We start from the raw sequence: 24,143 nt of genomic DNA, 5'->3' as shown, positions 1-24,143 counted from the left end.
AAGAGATCGGCAAGCATCATTTGTCTATATGATTACTGAGCTACAGGTTTGTTTTTATTTATATATATATATATATATATTGTGTGTGTATTTATTTTTTTCTTTTTACATAGGCTTTAGGAAATTTTTTTTTTTACATTTTAGAAGACAAGAAATGTAAAAAAAAAATCTCTTTAAAGATTGAGTTGAAAATTGGATTAATAATATTAATAATAATGTATTCTGCTTTAGTAAAGTATAACTACCCTGATGCTCAGTAATCCAGGTAGATAAATCTAACAAGGTTAAGTCAAGTCCTTTGGACAGATTCTTCCTGTTGTCCATCCAGAGGACCTGACTTATCCTTGTCAGAACTATTAGGAGAATAACATTATGATTTTCAGCAGATTTGAATTTGTAGTTTTTATGAAAACATAAAATGTATTTTCTGGCTGTTATTTTTACCTGAACTGATTCAGTTGATGATGCAGGAACTATACCAAAACTATCCTTAAATCATCCAATTTCAAATTCTTACAGTGTTTTTGTTTGTTTTTCGTTCATTGCCCTTCAGTTCGTCTGATTTTGAGCAGACACATCCAGATGACCGCATGCAGCCTGCTGTTGTTTACCTCTGCTTGTTTACATGCAGGTGATGCAGGCTCAGTTCGCTCAGGACAACAACCCTGATGCTCAAACCCTGCAGAAGCTGGCAGAGCAGACGGGCCTCAGTCGGAGAGTCATACAGGTGAGTGTGAGTGTCTGCAAACACAAACACATGATGGAGCAGAGAGACATCAGGGTGCACGCAGCACATCCAACTGTTTTGTCCAACCAGCCTCCATCAAGCTGTTTGAAACGTTCTGTAAGTCGTGTTCTGTCCTGAAAATAACGCAGGTCTGGTTCCAGAACTGCCGAGCACGCCACAAAAAGCACGTGAGCCCCAACCACACCTCCAGCACCCCCATGACCACCCTGCAGCCCAGCCGCCTGTCCCAGCCCACCCCGACCCCTGAGGAGCTGCAGTACACAGCCTACGGAGGCCCGGAAGGCTCAATGCTCTCTGCGCTCCACTCCTTCATAGACAGTAAGCATAAAGATTTTTTTTTTTAATGAGGACTTATTTTATTATTTTCAGTGCTTCTCGTCATCTGACCAAAAACTAGATGTTTGTTTTGACACATTTTAAATTTGTGTTTTTACACTTTAATTACTTTATCCACATTTTATATTACTGACTTAACAATGACTTTCAAAAACCACAAATTACATTTGAAAATAAAAAAAATGAAGCATTAAATTTTCTAAATTGAATATATTTACTTTTTTACCATCATGAGCATCAAAATATCTAATCTGATTTAAATACAATGTATTTATTTTGAAGTATTGTGATTAAAATAATTAGCTTAACATCTGGCCCCACAATTTATTCAGACAAGAAATACTAGTTAGAAAAACAAATAAACAAGCAACAAAAAAAAAAAAAAAACCAACCAAACCATAAATTATTTTGTGACCTAATTGAAAACCATTCATATTTAAACTATTCATATTTTGAAACAGTGTGTTATATCATTTTATAGGTTGATGCACTAAGATATTCATTCATTCATTCAACCTTTATTTATCACTGATAAACATACCATTTTAAGATGAAGAAATAATGCACAATTTTTTTTTTGTATAGATATATTTATTGAGCATGTACAGTGAATTAAAATGTACAATTAGTTGACAATAGTACATTATTTTTAATTGGAAAAACAAGCAACAAAAAATAGAACCCACCCACTCTCTCTATGCAACAATACAGACATTTAGAAAACCAGAAATAACAAATACAAACCAGTCTACAGGTCCAGTCTCGTCAGGATGTCCAGAAAGGTCCATGTCCGGTCAAACTCTCTTAACGTCCCCCGTACTGAATGGAGAATTTTTTCAGGAGTGCAGTACGACAACAGCTCATTGTTTCTGATTTGGAGCTTCCATAGATTTTCAGTTTTTAAGTATACATGTTTTTGCTGCAGAAGATGCCAGTAAAACAAAATATCTCTTGCAAGGAAATGGTTTCAGGGATGCAACATGTCCAAGTATCCAAATCTTAGGATCAAAATCAAAGACAGTCCACACACCTCTGATGTCATTAGAATCACATTGTTCCAGTAGGTTTGCAACTGAATTCAACTCCAAAGAATATGGAGAAGATCCCTGACAGATGAATAGAATAGAATAGAAACAGACTTTATTGTCCCACGGATGGGAAATTCAAGTGTAACAGCAGCAACAGATTTATCAGCAATACCAACATTCAGTTTACTCAAACTATAATATATGTGGTGAAAAATATTGAAATTAATTTGTGTTTGATAGACACCAGTGAGATGAATTTAGTAATCTGCTGCAGCTTTTATTTTCATAAATATTTGCTAATTAGTTTTAATTATTATTTTATGTTTGAAAATATTTAGGTAGAACTTAAATAAACAAACTAATAATAATAATAATAATAATAATAATAATAACAATGATGATGATGATGATGATGATGATAAAAACAGAACAAGAGAAACACACAGAGCAAATCTGTTTAATTTAAAATGTTTGAAAAATAACTGGATCTGCGTCACAAAACTTTTATTTTGCCGTGTTTATCATTTCCACCAAGAATTATTATTTTGAACATTAGCTTTAGTGTGAGAGACACTGAATGAATTGACTACAATATTTACAAATTCACACACATTTTGGATTGAACACATGACGAAGCTGTTCCTTCCTGACGCTTTAATAAAAACTAATCTTTTAAACTGGCATGCTGTCAAGTCTAACTGTTTTTCCTCTGTTTACCTGCAGTACACTCTCCTCCCTCCATGTTTCAGCCGCTGCTGCCAGCCCACACCATGACCTCGCTGCCTGTGTCCCATGCCTGAGACCCCCCCCCCCCCCCCCCCACACACACACACACACACATACACACACAGCAGCATCACACCTCCCAGGGTTTGTTCTTCTCCAGCAGCTGCATTATTCTGATCTTCATAGTGAAGAAAAAGAAGAGAAACTCCCCCCATTTATTTTTTGAAACGTCATCCTCAGATTTATTTTTTGTTTCAAGCTCATTCTGGTCGTCAACGATTCAAAGTCCTGACGTGTAAAGGCTTCAGTGTACCTGGCACAGTTGTGATGCGTCCTATTTGTTTGTGTACTTTGTGACAATGTTTAATGTCCCAATAGACACCCCCCCCCCATCCATATTATGAAGGTGAATTTGTTTGTATAAATGGTGCATTTTAATTTATTGTATGTGAAGTCTGTTTCCAGGAGTAAAGATCTAATTTCACAAACCTTGCATGAGTCTGTTTGCACCTCGGTGTGCACACTTCTTGGGATTTATGAAAGAAGCAGAAGATGCACGCAGAAAAAAATGACACGTAAATGTCAGCGTGGCCCACTTTCAAATCCTGAACAGCTTGGAGTATCAGCTCGAGCCTTCTTCACAGGAGAGAAGTTTAACTTGTGTCTACTCGTTGACTGTGGTCGACCAAAAGAATCTTATTTCCACACAAGGAGGAAGCTGAGGGCACACCACCCTTGTAGGGTTTAAGGTATCCACCATGGTGGGAGTAAAGAAAGAGTCACAACTCAAAGTTTGGTTTAACAGAAATGACAACATGAGACATGTGTAACATGCCCCGCTGAGTCTGCCCCCCCACCCGCTCACACAAGCAGCGATGTTGTGCGTTTGCTGTATGGTTGCGTGTCTCAGCGTGTTCAGCTGGAGCGGGTGCCGAGGGTGTGCGAGACTGGAGGTGCTGTCACTCTCTGAGGCATCATGAGGGCAGCTTCTCAGGTTTGACAAACACAAAGTCTCCCATGTGTGAGTCAAACTTGAAAGATCCCAGGATGAGAGTCAATCAAAGTGATGGATAAGTCCACTTAACGGTTTGATGGCAGTAAAATACAAAGACACGGTGTGGACCGGTCAGCTCTTGAGTCAATCATTTATTTAATCAGTCTTAAAACAGTCACTTAAACCAGGGGTTCTCAAACTTTTTGGGTTCAGGGACCCCCTCATATTAATTAATTTTTTTCTCCAAATTGTTTCTTTAATGCAATGGAAAGTGTATTTGTGTAACATAAAGACTTAAGACCTGTTCTTTAATAGCGTTAACAGAAATTTTATACTTTTAAACATGGTGTGTGTTTCATTCAAGACACACTTAATTAACAAATTTTATAACTTCAACTTCCAAAAATTACAGTTTTGAGTAAATTAACAGCATCAAAAGCCACTTTAAAACTTTTACATAATGAACATAATAAATGTATTGACACTTCTTCAAATTATTACACAAAACTCTTTACACAAACTGAACAGAATCATAACAGCAGTAGTCACACCAAGCAATGGTTTAATCTGTAAACTGATAGATGCTGGAACAAATAGCAGGCGGGCCGGGGGTCTGGGGGTCCTCGCCCTGAAAATTTTGAACAAATTAGATGTGATTTCCTGCATTTTAGTGTATTTTAAAGGGCTGTTAAACATCTACTGCTTGTACAAAGAAAAAAAATAAATATATATATATATATATATATATATTTATTTTTTATTTTTTGTGGACCCCCAACCACTGGCTTGGGGACCCCAGTTTGAAAACCACTGACTTACACTGATATCTGGATTTTGTGTATTTGAGGTATTTGGACTTTAAGATAAAAGCCAGTAGGCTCATCTTCAGGAATCAAATTCTCCATTAAATTAATAAACCATGTGACATCTCTCTGTAGAAACATGCTGAGAAAACAAACGTTTCTGCTGGTTGTCATCTGGATTTTTTTCCAAGGCACCGCTTGTTTAGATGCATTCTGATGTTGCTGGGAAATAAAGATTACATCCAGTCACAGTTGTACCACTGAACCAACAGGGAAGCTGTTAGCTAGGCACCTAGCTTTCCTAAGCCACAATATTTTAATCAGCATGAGGTCTGAACTTTGACTGGATCATCACAACATCTGGATTATTTTCATTGTATAGTCATTCTGTAGATTAGCTGCTGTTTGGTTCATTTCAGCCAAGCTTTAGAAGTCTGAGAGATGCCCCGTGACTCACTCTTTAATATTCAAGTACTACACAGTGCTCGAGTCCTATTCCCGCAAAACAAGCCCAAATCATCAACGCTCCTGCACCGTGCTGGGCAGTTGGCACAAGACTACTGAAATGAAGTTTGGTTGTTGTCAGATTCATTCAAAGTTCAAGGTTCAATTCAATTCAGTTTTTCCAATTCAGTTTATTTATACAGTGCCAAGCAACATAAGTCATCTGAGGGCAATGAACAGAAATATTCATATATAAAAATAATAATTTAACATTATTTATTTGAGGAGCAGACTGCTTTGAATTTAACTCCATCACAGAACTCTCATCTTGAGCAAGCATGAAGGCAACAGTGGAAAGGAAAAACTTCCTTGTGAGGAAGAAACCTTTAGCAGAACCAGGCTCAGGACAATCTGCAAGGACAAGGACATTTGCTTCGACCGGCTGGGTTTGGTAGGAACAGGAAGGAGGAACAGATACACAATGGCAGGTCAAGAATCACGTGTCAAGATAGAAATAAAATAATAAAAAACGATTCAATTTTAACAATTCATTTAAGGAATTGAGGTCAATTTGTCCTCTAGTAGTCTAAGCTTGAGAAAACATGACAAGCCAATTCTAACTATAGGATTTATCAAAAAGGAAAGTCTTAATCCCAGTCTTAAAACTGGACAATGTGTCAACCTTACAGACAGAAACTGGAAGTTGGTTCCACAAGAGAGGAGCCTGATAAATGAAAGATCTTCTTGAAGCATGTTGAATCTTGAAAGGTTCAAGGTTCTTTATTGTCATTTGCATCACATGTGGTACATGAGGTGAAATTAAACCGTGTACTCAAGGTCCCAGTTACACCCAAAATTAGTAAAAAAAAAAAAAAAAAGTATAAAAAGAAACATGCGCTAAACACTAATAATGTAAAATAATATGGTATATTAAACAGCAGCCCAGACATGAGTCTGTAGTGAGCAAATGGTTATGGACACAGCAGCATAAAAGCAAGAAATAAGCAGCATGGATAATCAGCAGCACAGATAAGTCACATATCACCAATTTAAGTGGTGTTACAGTGATTTTTCTTTTCTCCTTACAGTGATTATCCTGATTAGGAATTCATGAGTCTGACAGCCTCAGGGTATAAGCTGTTCTTCAGTCTAGTGGTTCTACACTTAATGCTCCTCAACCTCCTGCCTGAGGGGAGTGGGGCAGAAACTGTGTGTGCTGGGTGAGTGGGGTCCTTCATGATGCAGGTGGCCCTCTTTCTGCATCTGGAGGTGTAGATGTCTGTGATGGTGGGGAGACTGACTCCAACAGACTTCTGTGCAACCTTCACCACTCTCTGCAAAGCTTTTCTTTCTGCAGCTGTGCAGCCTCCATGCCACACATTGATGTTGGAGCACAGGATGCTCTCCACTGCACACCTGGAGAAGGAAGTGAGGACTGAGCTTCCCAGACCAGCTCGTCTCAGCCACCTGAGGAAGTAGAATCTCTGATGAGCTTTCTTGATCAGACTGGTAGTGTTGTTGCCTGAGCTGAGGTTGTCATTCAGGTGCACACCCAAGTACTTGTAGCTGGAGACCATGTCCACTGCAGATACTCCTAGGGTGGGGAGGTGTGTTTGCTCCTTCTGAAATCCACAATCATCTCCATCTTCTTTACATTGATGTGAAGGTTGTTCTTCCTGCACCAGCTCTGCAGGTATTCTACCTCCTGCTTGTAGCTGGACTCATTGTTTGTGATGCATCTGTATCATCTGCAAACTTTACAATATGACAGCCTGGATGAGTAAGTGCACAGTCATATGTGAGCAGAGTGAACAGGAGGAGGCTCAACACACAGCCCTGAGGGGAGCCAGTGCTGAGGGTTATGGTGGAGGATGAGAAGTTGTGGAACCTCACAGACTGCGGTCTGTTTGTTAAGAAATCCAGGACCCAGTTGCAAATGGAGGGGCTTAGTCCTAGTGTGAGTAGTTTGTCCATCAGCGTTTGGGGAATCATGGTGTTGAAGGCAGACGTGAAGTCCACAAAGAGCATACGGACGTAGGAGTCCTTCTGCTTCAGGTGGATGAGAGCAGTGTGGACCATAGAAGGGATGGCATCCTCTGTTGATCGATTCAGGACATGTCCAAAGAAAAGAAAAAAACAACAACAAAAAACCTAATAAAAACAAACAAACAAACAGGTAAAACACAAAACTAGATTGAAACAAGCATAATTCAACAGAAAACTATTCCTTTCCACAAGTTGAACATCAGAGCTGCACTCCAGGCAGTCTCTCCAGGCGACTGGTTCACCTTGGTTGACTTGAAGGATGCATGCTTTCATGTACCGATTGCGCAGCACCATTGGCAGTTTCTCCACTTTGCATTTCAGGGCAAGCATTTTCAATTCAGAGTTCTTCCATTCAGTCTTTCTTTGTCCCCCCTTGTGTTCACCCGGTATGTGGCAGCAGCCCTGTACCCTCTGCAGGTCAAGGGGTTGAAGATCCTGCCCTAATTGGACAATTGGCTGATCTGTGCGCCAACACAAGCTCAGGCAGCTGTGGACACACAGATGGTGCTCGATCACATAGATCACATAGACCTATTGGATCTTCGTGTGAACTGGCAGAAGAGCAACATAATTCCCTCTCAGGAGGTCATGTTCCTGGGAACTATGATGAACTCCCTCACCATGGTGGATTGCCCGTTGCTACAGCGTGTCAGCGGGATTCTGCAGATGCTGCCCGCCTTCCTGCCTGGCCGTGCACCCCGCTTCATTGCGTACATTTGCCTGTTAGGCAAGCTGACCGCTGCCTCCACAGTGGTACCTCTGGGGCTGTTGTCTCTGCACCCTCTACAGATTTGACTCAACAGCCTGTGGCTGGATCCGACTTGTGCAGTGCACTGATGTAGGAGGTTGCTGGTGTCTTCTCAATGCCTCGCGTCACTGGCTCAGTGGAGAGATGCAGTGTTTATGGTGAAGGGGGTTCCACTGGGCTCTCTGCCGTTTCGGAGGGAGGTTGTTTGTACCGATGCATATGGATTGTTCATAACGAACAACATGTTCAAGCATAAGGGTGTCCATATGTGCTCTTGGCACCAGGACACCCTAGGCCGCAGTTCGATGATAGACTTTGTCGTCGTCTCATCTGATCTGCGGCCACATGTCTTGGACACTCAGTGAAGAGAGGGGTGGAGCTCTCTACTGATCACTACATGGTGGTGAGTTGGCTCCAATGGTGGGGGAGGATGCCGGTCAGACCTGGCAGGCCCAAACGTATTGTGAGAGTTTGCTGGGAACGTCTGGCAGAGTCTCCTGTGAGACGAAGCTTTAACTCCCACCTCCGGGATAACTTGAACATGTTCCGGGGGAGGTGGGGGACATTGAATCCGAGTGGGCCATGTTCCGTGCATCTATTGTCGAGACGGCTTACCGGAGCTGCGGCTGCAAGGTTGTCGGTGCCTGTTGTGGCAGCAACCCTCGAACCCGGTGGTGGACACCGGCAGTGAGGGATGCTGTCAGGCTGAAGAAGGAGTCCTATCAGGCCTTTTTGGTCTGTGGGACCCTGGAAGCAGCTGATGGGTACCGGCAGGCCAAGCGACATGCAACTCAGGTGGTCCCTGAGGCAAAAACTTGGGCATGGGAGGAGTTCAGAGAGGCCATGGAGAATGACTTCCGCATGGCTTTGAGGCGATTCTGGTCCACCATCCAGCATCTCAGGGAAGACCTCCTCAATCCCACCGGCATGTCTTCCACTGAGGAAGCGGAGCCTGGGGACTCTGGGTCGGGCCCTCCAATCTCTGGTGCTGAGGTCACCAAGGTGGGTAAAAAGCTCCTCGGTGGCAGGGCCCCAGGGGTGGATGAGATTCGCCCAGAGTTCCTTAAGGCTCTGGATGTTGTAGGGTTGTGTTGGCTTACACGACTCTGCAATATTGCGTGGACATCGGGGGAAGTTCCCTGGATTGGCAGACCGGGGTGGTGGTCCCCCTATTCAAAAAGGGGGACCGTAGAGTGTGTTCCAACTACAAGGGGATCACGCTCTTAAGCCTCTCTGATAAGGTCTATTCAGGGGTTCTGGAGAGGAGGGTCCGTCGGATAGTCTAACCTCAGATTCAGGAGGAGCAGGACAGAATATCTAGGCGCAGCCAAGGTGTTGAGGGGATCTGTTTTGGGGGCCTTAGGATTACGTCTTTGCTTTTTGCAGATGATGTGGTCCTATTGGCTTCATCAGATCGTGATCTACAGCTTTCGCTGGAGCGGTTCGCAGCAGAGTGCGACGCGGCCGGGATGAAGATCAGTTCCTCCAAATTCGAGGTCATGGTCTTGAGCCAGAAAAGGGTAGAGTGCCCTCTCCAGGTCAGGGAGGAGGTCCTGCCCCAAGTGGAGGAGTTCAAGTATCTTGGGGTCTTGTTTACGAATGAGGGAAAAATGGAACGTGTGATCGATAGGCGGATAGGTGCAGCATCTGCAGTGAAGCGGGCGCTGTACAGGTCTGTCGTGGTGAAGAGAGCCGAGTAAAAATGCGAAGCTCTCAATTTACCGATCGATCTACGTTCCTACCCTCATCTATGGTCATGAGCTTTGGGTTGTGACCGAAAGAACAAGATCTCGGATACAAGTGGCCAAAATGAGTTTTCTCCGCAGGGTGTCTGGGCTTTCCCTTAGAAATAGGGTGAGAAGCTCGATCATCCGAGAGTGACTCAGAGTAGAGCCGCTGCTTCTCCACGTCGCGAGGAGACAGTTGAGGTGGCTCGGGCATCTGGTTAAGATGCCTCCTGGATGCCTCCCTGGTGAAGTGTTCCGGACACGTCCCACCGGGAGGAGACCCAGAGGAAGACCCAGGATACGCTGGAGGGACTATGTTTCTCGGCTGGCCTGGGAACGCCTCGGGATTCCCCTGGAGGAGCTGGCCCAAATGGCTGGGGAGAAGGAAGTCTGGGCCTCCCTACTTAAGCTGCTACCCCCGCAACCCGACCCCGGATAAGCGGAAGAAAATGGATGGATGGATGGATGGATGGTAGTTACAGCCATAACTTTCGTTTCATTCCTTCAATATTCTGTGGAAGCAGCTAAGTGGATTAAGTTTTTCACACACAGCAGTTCCATTTTGGTTTTGTTTAATACACTAAATAAAGGCACAATATGTTGTGTTTAGTACGTTTCAAATTAAGTTTGAATCACTTTAGAAACCGGTAAAGAGCAGACCATATTTATTTTATTACATTGTGATTTGTAAAACCCGCAAACTTTCTTTTCCCCACGACTGTAGATTTGATCACACAGCTGTCTCAAAAAGACATTCACTGTCCTCAATGCATTGTCCTCTGCAGCAGGGTGACAGACCCACATCAGCAGCGGTTTAAAACAACAATAAAACAAAATGTGGAATACAAAGAGTGCGTGCACTGTACACGGTTTGGAAACATAAAATGCTCCTGAGAAACACAAGTCTGGTTCAAACCCAAACTTTTCATCTAATTTATTTTTAACAGAAGTAAAAACTATTTTAAAAACAAACGACCTTTTGAATTATTTTGGGGGAAAAAAATCAAATGAAGAATTTTGATGTAAACCTTTGCAGAAATAAAATAATTACACACCACAAAAACAAAATTGAATCACAGTGTGATAAATGTCACTGTGAAAGAGACCATCCACACACATCTAATACCAACTGGCGCCATCTGATGGTTCAAAACGGCAACTCCAAAAGTTAAAGAAGCAGTCGTCCTCCTATCAGAGTTGGGAGTTCGATTCCTTCACTATGCAATCACATGTAGTGTACCTGGAGAAGACACTGAACCCCTCACTGCCTCTGATGTGTGTCCCATTGGTGTATGAATGAATGTGATTTACAGCTCTGATTATTCTCAGATTGTTTGTAGAGATCTAGTAGAGTGCTGTATGAATGTGTGTGTGGAGGTAAATGAGGGCACAGAATGTGTTGTAAAACTCTCGAGTATCTGGGTCGGATAGAAAAGTGCTATATCAGTACAGTCTCTTTACTATTTAAAGATATTTACAATCATTTGGTGTATGTAAACCTTTCAGCACAGAAACTATTCCATTAAGACTAACCAACATCTGGAGTTAAATTGTTCTTTCGGCTGCTAACAGCTGCAGGGGTTGCCACAGTGAGCAAAGCTGCATGAAAGATTTGGCTAATGTTTACACTGGATGCTCTTCTTGTTCAAAACTGCAGCTTTAGGATTACATTTGAAGTTAAGTATTGCTTCCAAAAACTAACAAGAATGCAATATAAAGTCCAGCTTGGGTAGACCTGCATGCAAGTCATGTTTGGAACAAGATTTAGCCGTGGGCTTGTACCATGTTTTAGTACGACTGCCATCCCTTCCACTTCTTCTCCGATTTAAACTATTTGTCTTTGAGATCCTCATCGACCTGTTGGACAGGATGTAGGGTTGGCTTGAATTTCCCTCCTTCACATCCAGAACACCCTATCCATCCATCCATTATCTTTACCCGTTTATTCCATTTTGGGTCACGGGGGTCGCCGGTGCCCATGTCCAGCAATCACTGTGCGAGGGGCGGGGTACACCCTGGACGGGTTGCAAGTCCATCACAGGGCCACATAGAAACAAACAACCATTCACTCTCTCACTCACACCTAGGGACAATTTAGAGTTACCAATCAGCCTAACATGCATGTTTTTGGTCTGTGGGAGGAAACCGGAGTACCCGGAGGAAACCCACGCATGCATGGAAAGAACATGCAAACTCCACCCAGAAAGGCCCCTGGACTGGGGTTTGAACCAAGGACCTGCTCGCTGAGAGGCAGCAGCTCTACCATCCAGAACACTCACTATGTAAAAAAATATAAATTAAAATTAAAGTTACACAATATATACATAAAAGGCATCAACTACTTCCAAATGAAATGAACATTTGAAAATGTCTCAAATGCTCCGGACAATATTTGAGCCATTTATGTTTATTTAAAAACAAATATTCACATTGTTCTTGGGTTCACACATAAAAAATCCCCTGTACAAAAAGAACACCAATTCACCTCCAGACAGACGTGTGTATCATATTTGAGTATTAAAACAGCACATCTGAAGCAACCAAGATAAAAAAAAAAATACCAAAAATGGCTTTAAAATCCTTTTAGAAACATTACAGCAAAGGTTCTTGGTATTAGGTCTAAAATCACAGAGTAGGAGGAACATTTTATTCCTTTTTTTTTTCCACATCTAGGCACATAAACTAGTGGCTGCATTTAGATTTCCTGAAAATGCTCAGGTTCTGTTCAGAGTTTCAGTAATAACAAAATGAATACTGTAGTCTTGACCTCCCACAGAGTCTCTGTTTGGGTTACAGTACATCGATGAGCAAAATAAATGAAGGTTGGTTGAAGCAACCTTTAAAAACTAATAGGAAACATTGACAGCCAGCTAAATAACCATGCTACACAGAGGAAATAAATCACGTGGTTCTTCTTGAGAGTGAAAACAGAATCTCATTTTACATCAGAAGACCAAAGTGCAACAAAAAAAGCCCCCAGAGGTTCACCGTCCCTTTGGCCACAGTCCATTATTGGCATCTGTACAATTTAAGGTCCTCATGTTTGGGTAAAAATCCTTGTCTCACATTTCGCTCAGCTTGTGCATCCTTTGTGTGTGTTGGTGAGTGCCCTCTCAGTAAGGCAGAGAATACAGAGAAGAAAAAGAAATGTGATTTAAAAAGCATAGCAGATGAAAAGGCAAGTGTCTCAGTTGGCTCATGAGAGGAAGGAAGTCTTTTTTTTTTCCCCAGTCTCCTTTGCTTGGGACCTTAAGAAACAGCATGTCCCTTGATGTTCAGGTCATTGTTGACCAGGATGGGTTGCATCCAGTTTAGTCGTTTAGCCCTAGCGTACTTGTTCTCAAATATCCAGACCTCCACACAAACACAGAGCAGATATGGAGTCGAAATCATAAGTTCAGGAGAACAGCTGTGGCTAACTCAGGAGGAAGCACATGATTTGGCACGCTCCTCTCCTTTTCGGAGGATCTTGTGCAGGCCTGGAGATACGTAGTAGGGCCTGGAGGAAGATCCGTCATTCCTTTCCAGGTCTTCACCTTAAACCATGGTCCAGCACAGGAGTAAACAGAGCAGCGATAGAGAAGCAGAGGTGGAACGACAGCCAAGAGGAGAGAGCAATGCAAAATTTTATAAGTAAAAAAAAAAAAAAACAACATACAGGTTGAAACAAAAAATGAACAAATTATTAGCCTTTTTTTTAAGCAAAACTTGTAGGGAGACAGAGAATCAGCTGCGGAGTTACTTGGTTTTGAAAGTTTTAAAGAGTACTGAACACGAGTATAAAACATACTTACAAAAGCACAGGAAGAGTGTGTCCACACATGTGCCAAAGACATTGAAAAATCCATTTGCAATCATGTAAGATCCAACTGTCACCGTCTGAAAGAAAGAAAAAGTTTCAGTCAGCAAATACTTTTAAGGTCCTGCTACTGCCATCCATGTATTTTGTAGGGCAACAACATAACCACCAAATGACATGAATTTAGATTGATAAGTGTAGTGAACCAGGCCTCCGACCTCAACCTGTCTCTGAAGACCTTCAGGGGACAGGAACTGCTATTTCATTGATTTGAATCCAGAAATACAAATGATCTCATCAAGAGACTATTTAATTGTATCCTGAATTAATCAATTGAAAGAACACTCTTCCTTTTTACATTATCATTACTATTTTAAGATATCTTGATAATCCAAAGTGTGTTTAGTTCATACCATTTCTAAATGTTGAAGTGAACCACTCATTTAAATCAACTGTGAAACAGTATTAATGATTTTTAAACCTCATTAGACTTAGAAATCAAGTTAAATGTCTATTTACAAAGTAATTGTGCATTTTGATCTTCTGTCTGAATGAGAAGTCAGTGATGTCGGTCGAAAGTCAGAGACAAACAAAGACGAGTTATTAGAACGAAGTGTCTTGTTTTTAAACCTAGCAGACAGTAAATAAGACGATGGCACCTGCAAAGTTTCTCACTTCTTCAAAATATTTTTCTCTGTCTGTACTAACCGTTCGTAAACATTCCTGCTGTCTTTTTGACTTCTAGTGACCCTCTTGACATCACTAGAACCACCACCCTGCTGGTTGTTTCAACCAATCAGGAAATACCAAGTGACAGGAAGTGAGTACTCTTTAAAAAGTCAACAATTCCTGGGACTATTCAGTCTTCTTTCAGTCTTCCTCGAGTCTTCTTGGAGTCTTCTTTCAGTCTTCCTCTATGAAGTCTTCCCAGGAGTCTTCCACTTCTGAGTGGAATCTCTAACTGGAGTCTTACTGAGAGTTCCTAAGGAACTTTCAGATTTAATCAATAGCTGATGGATTTGACCATGAAACAAGGGTCCGTCCATTTAGCGGAGTCACGGCTCGCATCGCTGTGCACTCAACCAGAGCAGTAAATGCTCCACTTCTAAGGAAGCTTATTCGGTGTAACTAAGTATACACATTTATTCTAAAGATTCCCAGCTACTTTAACCAGAGACGCTGTAAAGGGATCATACTAATGGACTTCTGTTCCGGAGCGGAGGTATCCCCCATCTAAGGTAACAAAGTCTCTGCACGTCCTGAAGTGTACTGGAAAGCTGAGCGGGGTGTCGGAGGAAAGGTGCAAAGTTCTGGTTTCACACATAGCTTCCATCTAAACCTCCCTTTAAATCTTTAAATCTATGTCTTCTCTTAACTTTTCTATTTGCCAGTAACCTAGATGCCTTCAGAGGTGAATCAGCCTCAATCAGTAATGTTCTGTTGTCTTGTTAGTAAAGCGTGCCAAGTTTTTTGATTAGAAACAGATCAGCAAATTACTGTGTACATGTTTTGATGTTAAATTTTGATTCTGTTAAATAAATGACCACATTTATTCTGATGGGTCAAAGATAAAATGTTGTCTCATGTCACTGATTAAACAATCCACTCACAGTTATCTCGGTCACATGGCATTAATTTAACTCGAAAAAGAAAGAATCTGTTGTAATTAAACAATTAATATTCTTTGTGCTTGAACTAGCTTTAAGAATAATTAATTAGTAGTGTGGCTAACAGCAAAGCTGTCCTGACATCACTACATAAGAAATCACAAGAAAAACACATTAAGGTACAACATAACTCAACAAACAGTAAAGGTACATTTATGGTCAAATAAATGCTCCAGTAGTATTTTCTTTTTGCAGATGGGGTCTACTTGCAGCACTAAGATTAAACCAGATCTATAGAATGATATGTCACTAAACTAATGTAAAAATAAAAGCGTTGAGGGGAACTGTGCAGTAAGGAGTCACAATAAAATATTTTGTGTGATCATTCAGCAGTCTAAGTCAGAATACACAAGATGTAAACAGTCACTGTAGTGCAGCAAATAACTGAAGAATTCGTTCAGATGGCGACACAAGCATAAAATTTGGAGCGCTTTATTCAGATTCTGCTTATCAGGAAAATGCTGTGCAAAAATTCTAAATGGTGACCATTTTTCAAGATGGCTGTCATGTCACACTGAGGTTCATTGTCCATTGCAGATTATGTGTAGCTGAGTAAACAGTCTAAAGACCAGACCTAGGTTTTTGGCCTCAAGAAATGCATTCAAGAGGTCACAGTCCAAAAATGCTGTGATATGGACCATAAAAAAGGTGGCGCCCAAGATGGCTGCCAGAAAAACATAATTTTGTTCCATCTCAGGAATTAACAGACATAGATGTGGTTTTGATTCCTAATTCAACATGATATTACTTTGGCCATACCTACTGTGATACTGACCATGAGAAAGATGGTGTCCAAGACAGCCACCACAAAATACACATTTTTACTTAGTAGTTTGCATAATTGCATATTGCCTACAAAAGAATGAGACACAAAAATGAAATATTAAAAAAGCATCCTGAAAAGATGTAGACGTCACCTTTGCAGTTACTCAGTGCTGTACATGTGAGATCCAATTTGTAACACTTGCACCTGCCAGGGCAGCCTGATTTACAGCTGCATTTGGCCAGCTGTTGGCAACTCCTGGCTATAGGGGAGTTGGCTGTCCAGAAGACCTGCCATTCTTCACCAACCTTCTGTCATCCATAGCCAGCAGGGCTCTCTGCTTCTGACTGACACTGGATTGCCTGGGCCCACACATAACTAGCCTGGTAGGCAACACATCTGGTGTGTTGGAGCAGGGCTGCTCTGGATGGTGGAATTGCCTCTTAAGGACTTTGTTTTCTGGCAAACATGTCAAACCTGGCCTCGTCCACAGTGGCAGCAGTGCTGGACCTGTCATACATCCGTATGACAAACTTTTCCAGGATCTCAATGTCGCAATCCTCCACTGTGAGAGGATACTGGCTCAGTTTGGAGAAGACAAGAGAGGTGTCTGGACAAATGTCCCATGTTTGCCAGGCAGTTTTCTTGTCCTTGTAGTGAAAGACTGACACAGTGTCACAGCATGTGAAGGCATGAAAGAATAACACACTTTGACCTTCTCCTGGCCCATAGAATGAGACAGGTCATGCACAGTAATGCAGTCTTGGACACAGCTAATGCAGGCTCTGACCTTGGTCAAATGCCCCCCATAACCGTTCTAGCCCTAAACTCTGAAGGATGGGGAAGGCACTGAGTACAATGACAACATCTGTGTCATTTGCTTTCACCATGATGGTTTTGCTCCCATGTTCTACAACATACAGTATTTGGCATGCACAAAGCTGCAGCTGTTAGCTTCCTCATGAGAGCACTTGTCCAGTCTCTGAAGACCAGCTTCATCACTGCTGAGGACAGCAGGCCCCTTTTGTGACAATGAAAAAATTTGATGCAGACATTTGGGCAAGACTGACTGCAAGGAGCTGGAACAACTCTGGATCCATGATCAATGGCATTTCATGGATTTCGCTGAATGCAGGAATGTTCCTTGCCTGCACTGTGTAACCATCATGTTCTGGGACATGATAACTTGGAGGTGATGTCAAACCTTCACCTCTTTTGGCATTCTGACAGACAACACAAACTCCAGTTAGTTTTCCTGTTGGACAATATTGGATTGACATCTGTCATTTCCTTTTTTGCTAAAGGCAGAGGGGCTACCCTTTACCACCTTAAACAAATGCACACATTCTTGTAGGGGATACAACTAGGTTGGGTAATCTACACCTAGTCTGATCATTCATCCAGTGCCACTTTAGTCCCATGTGATATGGACACCATCCAGGTAAGTACATAAAGCACTTCATGTATAGCCCCCCTTACCCTTGGCTTGGCTCTCCTGCGCTGGCACGCCCTGTCAATTCATGTGCAGCTATCTACTTATGTCTATCTAATAACCAGTAACTACTGTTTTCTAGCTAACTGATATGGGGCTGTTGGAAAGCATTTGGGACACTGAAATAAACTATACTACAACAACTACTAGTCTAACACAGTATTAGTAAAGCTACATCAGCTGACACAGAACCCCATGCTGAGTTACACAGCAGTGATGCCACCAGTGTGCCCTGGTTGTATGCAGACATGCACTCTTTGAAACTTGTAAGTTTCATCACCTTTCTAATTTTAGCCTGACAAAGGTAATAATGGCTTCATTGGAATCTACAACCACAGAAACACCCAAAAGTTATATCTTTATGTCAAACAGCCTCAGAAATATCATTTCAATTCTGCTGTGGCCACTTTGGATGCCATCTTGCTCATTAGATTACATTATTATGGTAACAAAAATAAGATTCTTCATGAAATGTGCTTTTAAGATGACAAAAATTCTCTCAGAAGCATTTATATGCTTAGATACCCTTAGGCTAGACAGTGACTGGCCACCTTCTTGAAAAATGCCCACAATCTTTTTTTGTGTGGCCAAAGCTCTTTTCTGAAGGAGATGGTTTTGAAGAGTATCTGTGCCACATTTCATACTTGTGTCACTACTTGAACTATTATGAAATATGGGATTATCTGCTCCACTACTGCTGTTCCTCACAGATTAAAGTTCATTGAACTTCTTACCACAAGGGGGACCCAAATGTAATTAAGTGTTGGCACCTCTTCTTGAAAAATAGGTAGTTTTCGTGAAAAGAAGTAAGAGGCAAGGAAACCTGGAAAAAAAAAAGGTGCAAAATGTACTTATTTACAAGTTTTACCCTTTCAAATAGTTTGAAAGAAGCAACCACAATTGCTAAAGATGACTGTGCATGTTTAAAATAGTAAGAAATTAATTAATGTACTCAAGCAAATTGCAAAGCATCAGTGGTTGGAGAAAGTAATAAACTGCATTTTTAAATTATTTTGGCGGCGTACTAAAACAGAAGAAATTAGATTCATGCTTAAACAAAGCACTCAAACTAAATAATAAAGTAAATTTACAGCAGACAACTTTTCTACAAAAACATTTATCTTCAAATGGCAAAAACAGAATGAAAATTTGGAAGGAGATTACAACACGTCGCTACAAACATACCGGCACCTCCTGCAATGAGCAGTTTCCCCATGAACAACAGGAACCATGTGACACAGTCCAACACAGCCACCCTTTAGAGGAGGAGGAAAAAATGCAAAATACACCGTCATCCACTATGACACAGGCTGAAGAGAGTTTAAGATGACGATTATTTCTATAATACTGAGGTTGGTTTATGTTTTAAAAATACATCTTCTGGTCATATTTATTATTGTTTTACAAATGTGCTTATTTCCTGCCAAAATCTGACATTTTACCAAATTTATACAACTAAAAACATTTATTATCACTGTTTCAAATAAACTGTGATTAAGTGGACATGGGGATAAATAAATACGAGTCATACCGCACAATGTTCCTCATCAAGAGAGAAAATGCATCCTTGGAAGATTTGCAAAAGTTCTTTCCATATATTGCTATCTGTTGGTGAAAAGAAGGTTAGTTTGGGTACTGCAGCTCAAGGTGAATGAACTTGTATCTCTAATTCCTACAAGACAGTCATTAGTACAGCAGGACTAACCCACCATAATGTACGCATTTTTGTTCAGAAACTTGATGAAACGTTCCAGGCACCAGAAGCAGCACTTGAAGCAGCAAAGCAAGAATCGAGCCACAGCATTTTGAGAACCTGGCAAAAATAACAAAAATCATCAAGATTTTATTTTAAATCATATTTCTTTTTATTTTGACAAAGTAAGAACGTGAGTGTGTCAGAGTCACAACTTACCTATCAGTTTACGATCCAGGTACATGAGGACAACTCGGACTATCTGCACCCAAGCAAGGATCAGAGACCCGAACGCCAGAGAACCTGTGTGATAACTGACACGCAGGATAATTTAATATCACGTCTAATCTTTCAACTTTGTAAAATAATAATAGATTTTTAAAAATCTTACAACCAAAGCGATCTGGTAGAAAATCACTTTGCTAATTCTACTTTGTATAAAACCGTTTAGATGCTTATTTAAAGAAGTTACTTTGATTCTGTTATGAGACAATCTTTATTCATCGCTGATTTATTTATTTTACCTTTTAATTTAGGCATTTACCATATTTTTCAGACTATAAGGCGCACTTTTAATTTTCTCAAAAATCAACAGTGAGCCTTATAATCTGGTGCACTTTATGAATTAATTCTGGTTATGCTTACAGACCTTGAACCAATTTTTTGTGATACATGGCACTCAAAAATCTGTCAAAATGTTTTCATTTCGTTTAAAATACGGTACTTTAAAAACCTGTTACACCAAAACCTAAGCTTCCTCATGCTCTAAATGGCCATGGAAACAACCCCCCTGAATGTTGAATTCATTAAAATAAGTCAGAACCTCACCGTATGGCTCTGCTGAATGAGGAGTACAGGGGGCAGGGAGGGATGTCCTTTGGCTTCTTCAGGGCCCAGTAGTAGGAGGCGAAGGCCCCTGCCAGGGTGCACTGGCCCAACGCGAAGATAAAATTGACCAGCCACAGGACCACAAACAGGTTACACAGATGGAGGACTAGGATGTAGTGGTGGTACACACTCTCCCCACCGTAGAAAGCAAACAGACACTGAGCTCCGGGACAAACTTTGGTAACATTGGTTTGACTGAAGGTCTGAAAGAAGCAAAAAGAGACCGTGACTATTTTTCTTTAGTTTCTGTCATTACTCCTGTGTGAAACTTGCTTTGGTTAAAAAAATGCCATGAGATCATAATTACTGTGTGACCTTGTTGTATACAAATTATTTTAGATGCACACATCAGCTTAAATAAACCCTGCTGACCACTAACTGCAATTTATTTACAATGATACATCTTGTACTAATAAGCAAGAGAAGATACATTTCATATTTAAATACACATATATATATTTAAATCTAAACAGTACAGTTCAATCTTAACACCCATATTTCACAAAGACAAGCATGTTATTGTGCCTGAAATAGTGTGAGGCTAACCTTTGGACTGCATGTGAGGTTTGCATACATGCACTGATCATCAGCGGGCATCACCTTGTAGACCGCCTTACCTGAAGATGCCAAGAAGCTGAGTGCACACTAGTTAAGGCCAGAACAAAGGGTATAATGCCACAATCTGATCTTTGGCACAACTAGCATAGACTGCAGAGAGCATCACAACTCAACATCAGCATCTCATGAGCAAGAAGGATACACTGCTGTGACAGCAGAGTAAGACACACAGATGGCCAGAAGTAGAAAGGTGATGAGAGGGTAGAAGAGTGTGGACATGATGTGACTGATGGCCCTAGAAAAAGGACGAAACATACGCTTGAAAAGGTCAAATATGCAAGAAATGAATAGACGTTTGACCCACACTAACCTGCTTCCCTCCTTCAGTAGTGTAATAGCGATGCTTAGCCTCGTTGCTAAAAACATCATCAGAACCACAATGACGGCCTCCACCACACAGAGAAAGATTACTGCAAAACAAAAAAGAAAAAGGTAGTTATTACTTTTCATTATCACGTTTATTCTGTGAGAACAAACACAGGCAGTGACGGATGTGAACTAGCAGAGTGAGGACTAAAAATTAGGCACAACCCACAGACATCTTTTAAAAGCTGAAGGTAATATAAAACGGTGTTCATATGAAGGGCGGTGGTCGATGACAACGTACTGAAGATGAGCCACGTCTGACTGTTCCCAAGATAAATGCTGAGATCTCTTTGGAAGCCAATTTCAGAGATGGAGACGTTGGAGTTTGGCTTCTTGCTCAGAGTGGTGTACTCCCAGTAACAGTGCCAGACACCTGAGAGAAGCAGAGGACAGAACAATGATGACTGTTTATCAGAGCAGAACCGCTCAAAGAAAAACTGTCAAGCAAGTCCCATATCCAACATGTGCATGAGAGGTAGCCACTGGTGAGGTGAGCAGGTTTGTGTGCACTCACCGTAGCCAACAGCAGAGACAACGCCGATAATGACGAGCCACACTATCAAACCAGCAATGTAGCGCAGCAAAAGGATGAAGAGCAGACTGAGCACCATAGTTATGGACAGACCTCTGCAACAACAAGGAAACATCTCACTACATGAGCAAGAGAGCGAACAACTCTTAAATACCATTTTTTCAGACTATAAGGCACTTAAAATCCTTTAATTTTCTCAAAAATCGACAGTGAGCTTTATAATCCAGTGCACCTTACGTATTAATTCTGGTTGTGCTTACTGACCTCAAATGGATTTTGTGGTACACGGCACTCAAAAATCTGTCAAAACATTTTAGTGTCACTTAATGCGCTTTATAATCCGGTGCACCTTATAGTCCGAAAAATACGGTATGAGCTTACTTACTAAAACAAACCAGTGTTTAATAGGTCAAACCAGGATATATAGAAACAATTTGTATCCAAACATGAACAAAATAATTATTATATCCTTGTTTTTGTTTTCTTCACTGATGGATCAGATACATTTCTGTACCCACAGGAGCAGCACATATTTCATGCTAAGACTCTAATTATAAAAATAGCCATAATCCACACAGCCATGCTTACACAAGGATCCATATCCAGGAGTTTGCAAAATCCTCAAAGATCTTCATGCCAACTTCTTTGGCATTCAGCAGACTAGAGACACTTCTGTGATGAGACAGGAAAAAAGGGAGGGACGAAACAATAAATAAAGATTTATTAAGGCAAAAAGGAGCATCAAATGTTTGGCTCAATAAAATGGATACAACACATCATGAACCCATCTTTGTGAGGACCATTACTACATTATAGAGACAAACGCTGGACAGCTTTATAAAGTAAAAGTCAAATTTTGAAATCCAAACACTAGTTAGTATTAAAACATCAGTTGTTTCACTGAAAGATTAAATTTATTAACAACTAATGTGTGCAAAACTGCTCGACAGTAAAAACTGCTACACTTAAACTGTCCTAAAAACCCTCAAACCAAGAGTCCCAACACCGTTAACTCTACACCAGTTCACAAGATTGAGAATTAATTTAAATAAATGTTTACAATACAGACAAAGTAGGCATAATAAAAACATCATGCCACTATGGGATGAAATCAGAATTACAAGTTCTGAAAACAGATTTAACAAAGTTTGATTTTGGTCCCGAAAAGTGACTAAAAAGTTGATCATCAATAATCATAGTAGATTTATGGACCACTAGGGGGCACCACATTCCTTTCAATGTTTTAGGCTAAAAGTAGAGAATGATTTACAAACAGCAGGTCACAAATATTTACCTTTATATATTCTAACTTTCAATTATTGATACAAGTGATAAATTGTAGGTGTGGATCAACAAAGATGATTAGACTTCTAACAGTTACTTTAGCAGCATTAGCGTCGTACCTACATCCAACAGTTGATGTTTTATACTAATTGATACAGATTACTTTGCATCCATGCACTTACGATTTGCACATATTACTATTTATGTACAACCCTACATGCCCAACACATATTGACCAGCCCCTGAAGCACCAGATCCACCTGACCCTGCACATGTCCAAGCTGTAAAACACACTCTGGATTTCCAGGTGTACTGAATCAAATGCTGCTTGTAAGAAATACAGAGAAAGCACAACCTAGACTGCTTGTGTTTTTAGGGAGAAAAATAATGATATTGAAGCTTCAAAGTATCTTAAAAGTCAAATGGCTGACTTGAACAGAAATTAATTTCAGAACTACTTCTGTTTTGAGGTGCGATGTTTTTCAGAAAACATTTGGAGCTACAACCTCAAAAGTCCAAGTCTAACTATAATTGCAATAAAAATGTCCAGACTTTTGTAGGAGAGCTAGCATGTCTACAGATAGTTTCAAACCGTACCTACAGCATGTACGCGACTTCTCTTAATGTTTTATGAATGAGATAAAAATTGAGGCAAAAAGCCAGGCTGCTTGGAAGCACGTCTTACTTGGCGGCATCGCTGAGGTCGTTGACACTTCTTTTGTTATTGTCTCCATCTTTAAAGGTGGTCTGATTGGCGACGCGTAAAATTCCATCTCTTGTGTTGAAATCGGGGAAGCACCGCTGAAGGACTAAAACGCATTGTAAAGATTTTTTGGGTGCACTTACTCGCCTGGAAAAACATAGTAAATGTTGTTAATTTTGTGCTTACACAGTCTGCTCGGCACAATCATGGAGGGGCAGTCTTCATCACGGATGACGTCTGCAACTGTCTGAAAGGGAACGGAAGAAACAATCTGCAAACGTCTGAAAACTATTGACCATTCACATATCAAACAAAGTTTTTTCTAAATCTGACATGTATATAATAATAGTAATAATAATAACAATAGTAGTAGTAATAATAATTATATTAGTAATAATAATGAATACAAATGCAAATGCTAACAACACCTGAAGGACACACTGGACAGTTCGGTAAAATTCAGTTTAATATCACATTATGGAAAAAAATCAACAACTATGATTCACTTCAACCAGTGACTGAGCTGCAACTTGCTCCCACACAACACTTCACTTTGAATCTTGCACAGCATCATGCTAACGTCATTAGCGCTGAGCTGATGCCAGCCATCAGAACACAGATTACGTGTGCATTAATGATGTTAACTCACTTCTACTTGTTTCTCTAAGCACGCATAAATAAGCTCTTTATAACTTTGGCTGTGGACTTAAAATTGATCAAATTTCCAATATATATATA

The 24,143-nt window shown here is 40.7% G+C and overlaps 2 protein-coding genes across 2 annotated transcripts in view; one reads left to right on the top strand and one right to left on the bottom strand.

The window, feature by feature from the left end:
* The window catches only part of LOC119407918 (LIM/homeobox protein Lhx8-like), a 5,124-nt gene extending 2,193 nt beyond the window's left edge, over positions 1 to 2,931 (top strand). Inside the window, exons 6-8 of the mRNA XM_037674749.1 lie at positions 632 to 727; positions 877 to 1,066; positions 2,836 to 2,931. Of these exons, the coding sequence (XP_037530677.1) occupies positions 632 to 727; positions 877 to 1,066; positions 2,836 to 2,912 (363 nt within the window). The 3' untranslated portion in view covers positions 2,913 to 2,931. The remainder of the gene's footprint in view (positions 1 to 631; positions 728 to 876; positions 1,067 to 2,835) is intronic.
* A 10,089-nt stretch (positions 2,932 to 13,020) lies between these two features.
* The window catches only part of slc44a5b (solute carrier family 44 member 5b), a 25,615-nt gene continuing 14,492 nt past the window's right edge, over positions 13,021 to 24,143 (bottom strand). Inside the window, exons 7-22 of the mRNA XM_037674270.1 lie at positions 23,592 to 23,652; positions 23,388 to 23,511; positions 22,007 to 22,090; positions 21,401 to 21,513; positions 21,128 to 21,259; positions 20,831 to 20,930; positions 20,663 to 20,755; positions 20,449 to 20,536; positions 19,843 to 20,105; positions 19,234 to 19,328; positions 19,031 to 19,134; positions 18,853 to 18,926; positions 18,507 to 18,577; positions 18,056 to 18,144; positions 13,395 to 13,479; positions 13,021 to 13,136 (exon numbers count right to left, since the gene is read on the bottom strand). Coding sequence (XP_037530198.1) covers positions 13,021 to 13,136; positions 13,395 to 13,479; positions 18,056 to 18,144; positions 18,507 to 18,577; positions 18,853 to 18,926; positions 19,031 to 19,134; positions 19,234 to 19,328; positions 19,843 to 20,105; positions 20,449 to 20,536; positions 20,663 to 20,755; positions 20,831 to 20,930; positions 21,128 to 21,259; positions 21,401 to 21,513; positions 22,007 to 22,090; positions 23,388 to 23,511; positions 23,592 to 23,652 — 1,692 coding nt within the window. The remainder of the gene's footprint in view (positions 13,137 to 13,394; positions 13,480 to 18,055; positions 18,145 to 18,506; positions 18,578 to 18,852; positions 18,927 to 19,030; positions 19,135 to 19,233; positions 19,329 to 19,842; positions 20,106 to 20,448; positions 20,537 to 20,662; positions 20,756 to 20,830; positions 20,931 to 21,127; positions 21,260 to 21,400; positions 21,514 to 22,006; positions 22,091 to 23,387; positions 23,512 to 23,591; positions 23,653 to 24,143) is intronic.

This window comes from Nematolebias whitei, chromosome 3 (assembly GCF_014905685.2).
Source record: "Nematolebias whitei isolate Nwh7 chromosome 3, NemWhi1, whole genome shotgun sequence".
In the NCBI taxonomy this organism is placed as follows: Eukaryota; Metazoa; Chordata; class Actinopteri; order Cyprinodontiformes; family Rivulidae; genus Nematolebias; species Nematolebias whitei.
The sequence above is the reverse complement of the archived record's forward strand: the minus strand, read 5'-3'. Positions and strand labels throughout refer to the sequence as shown.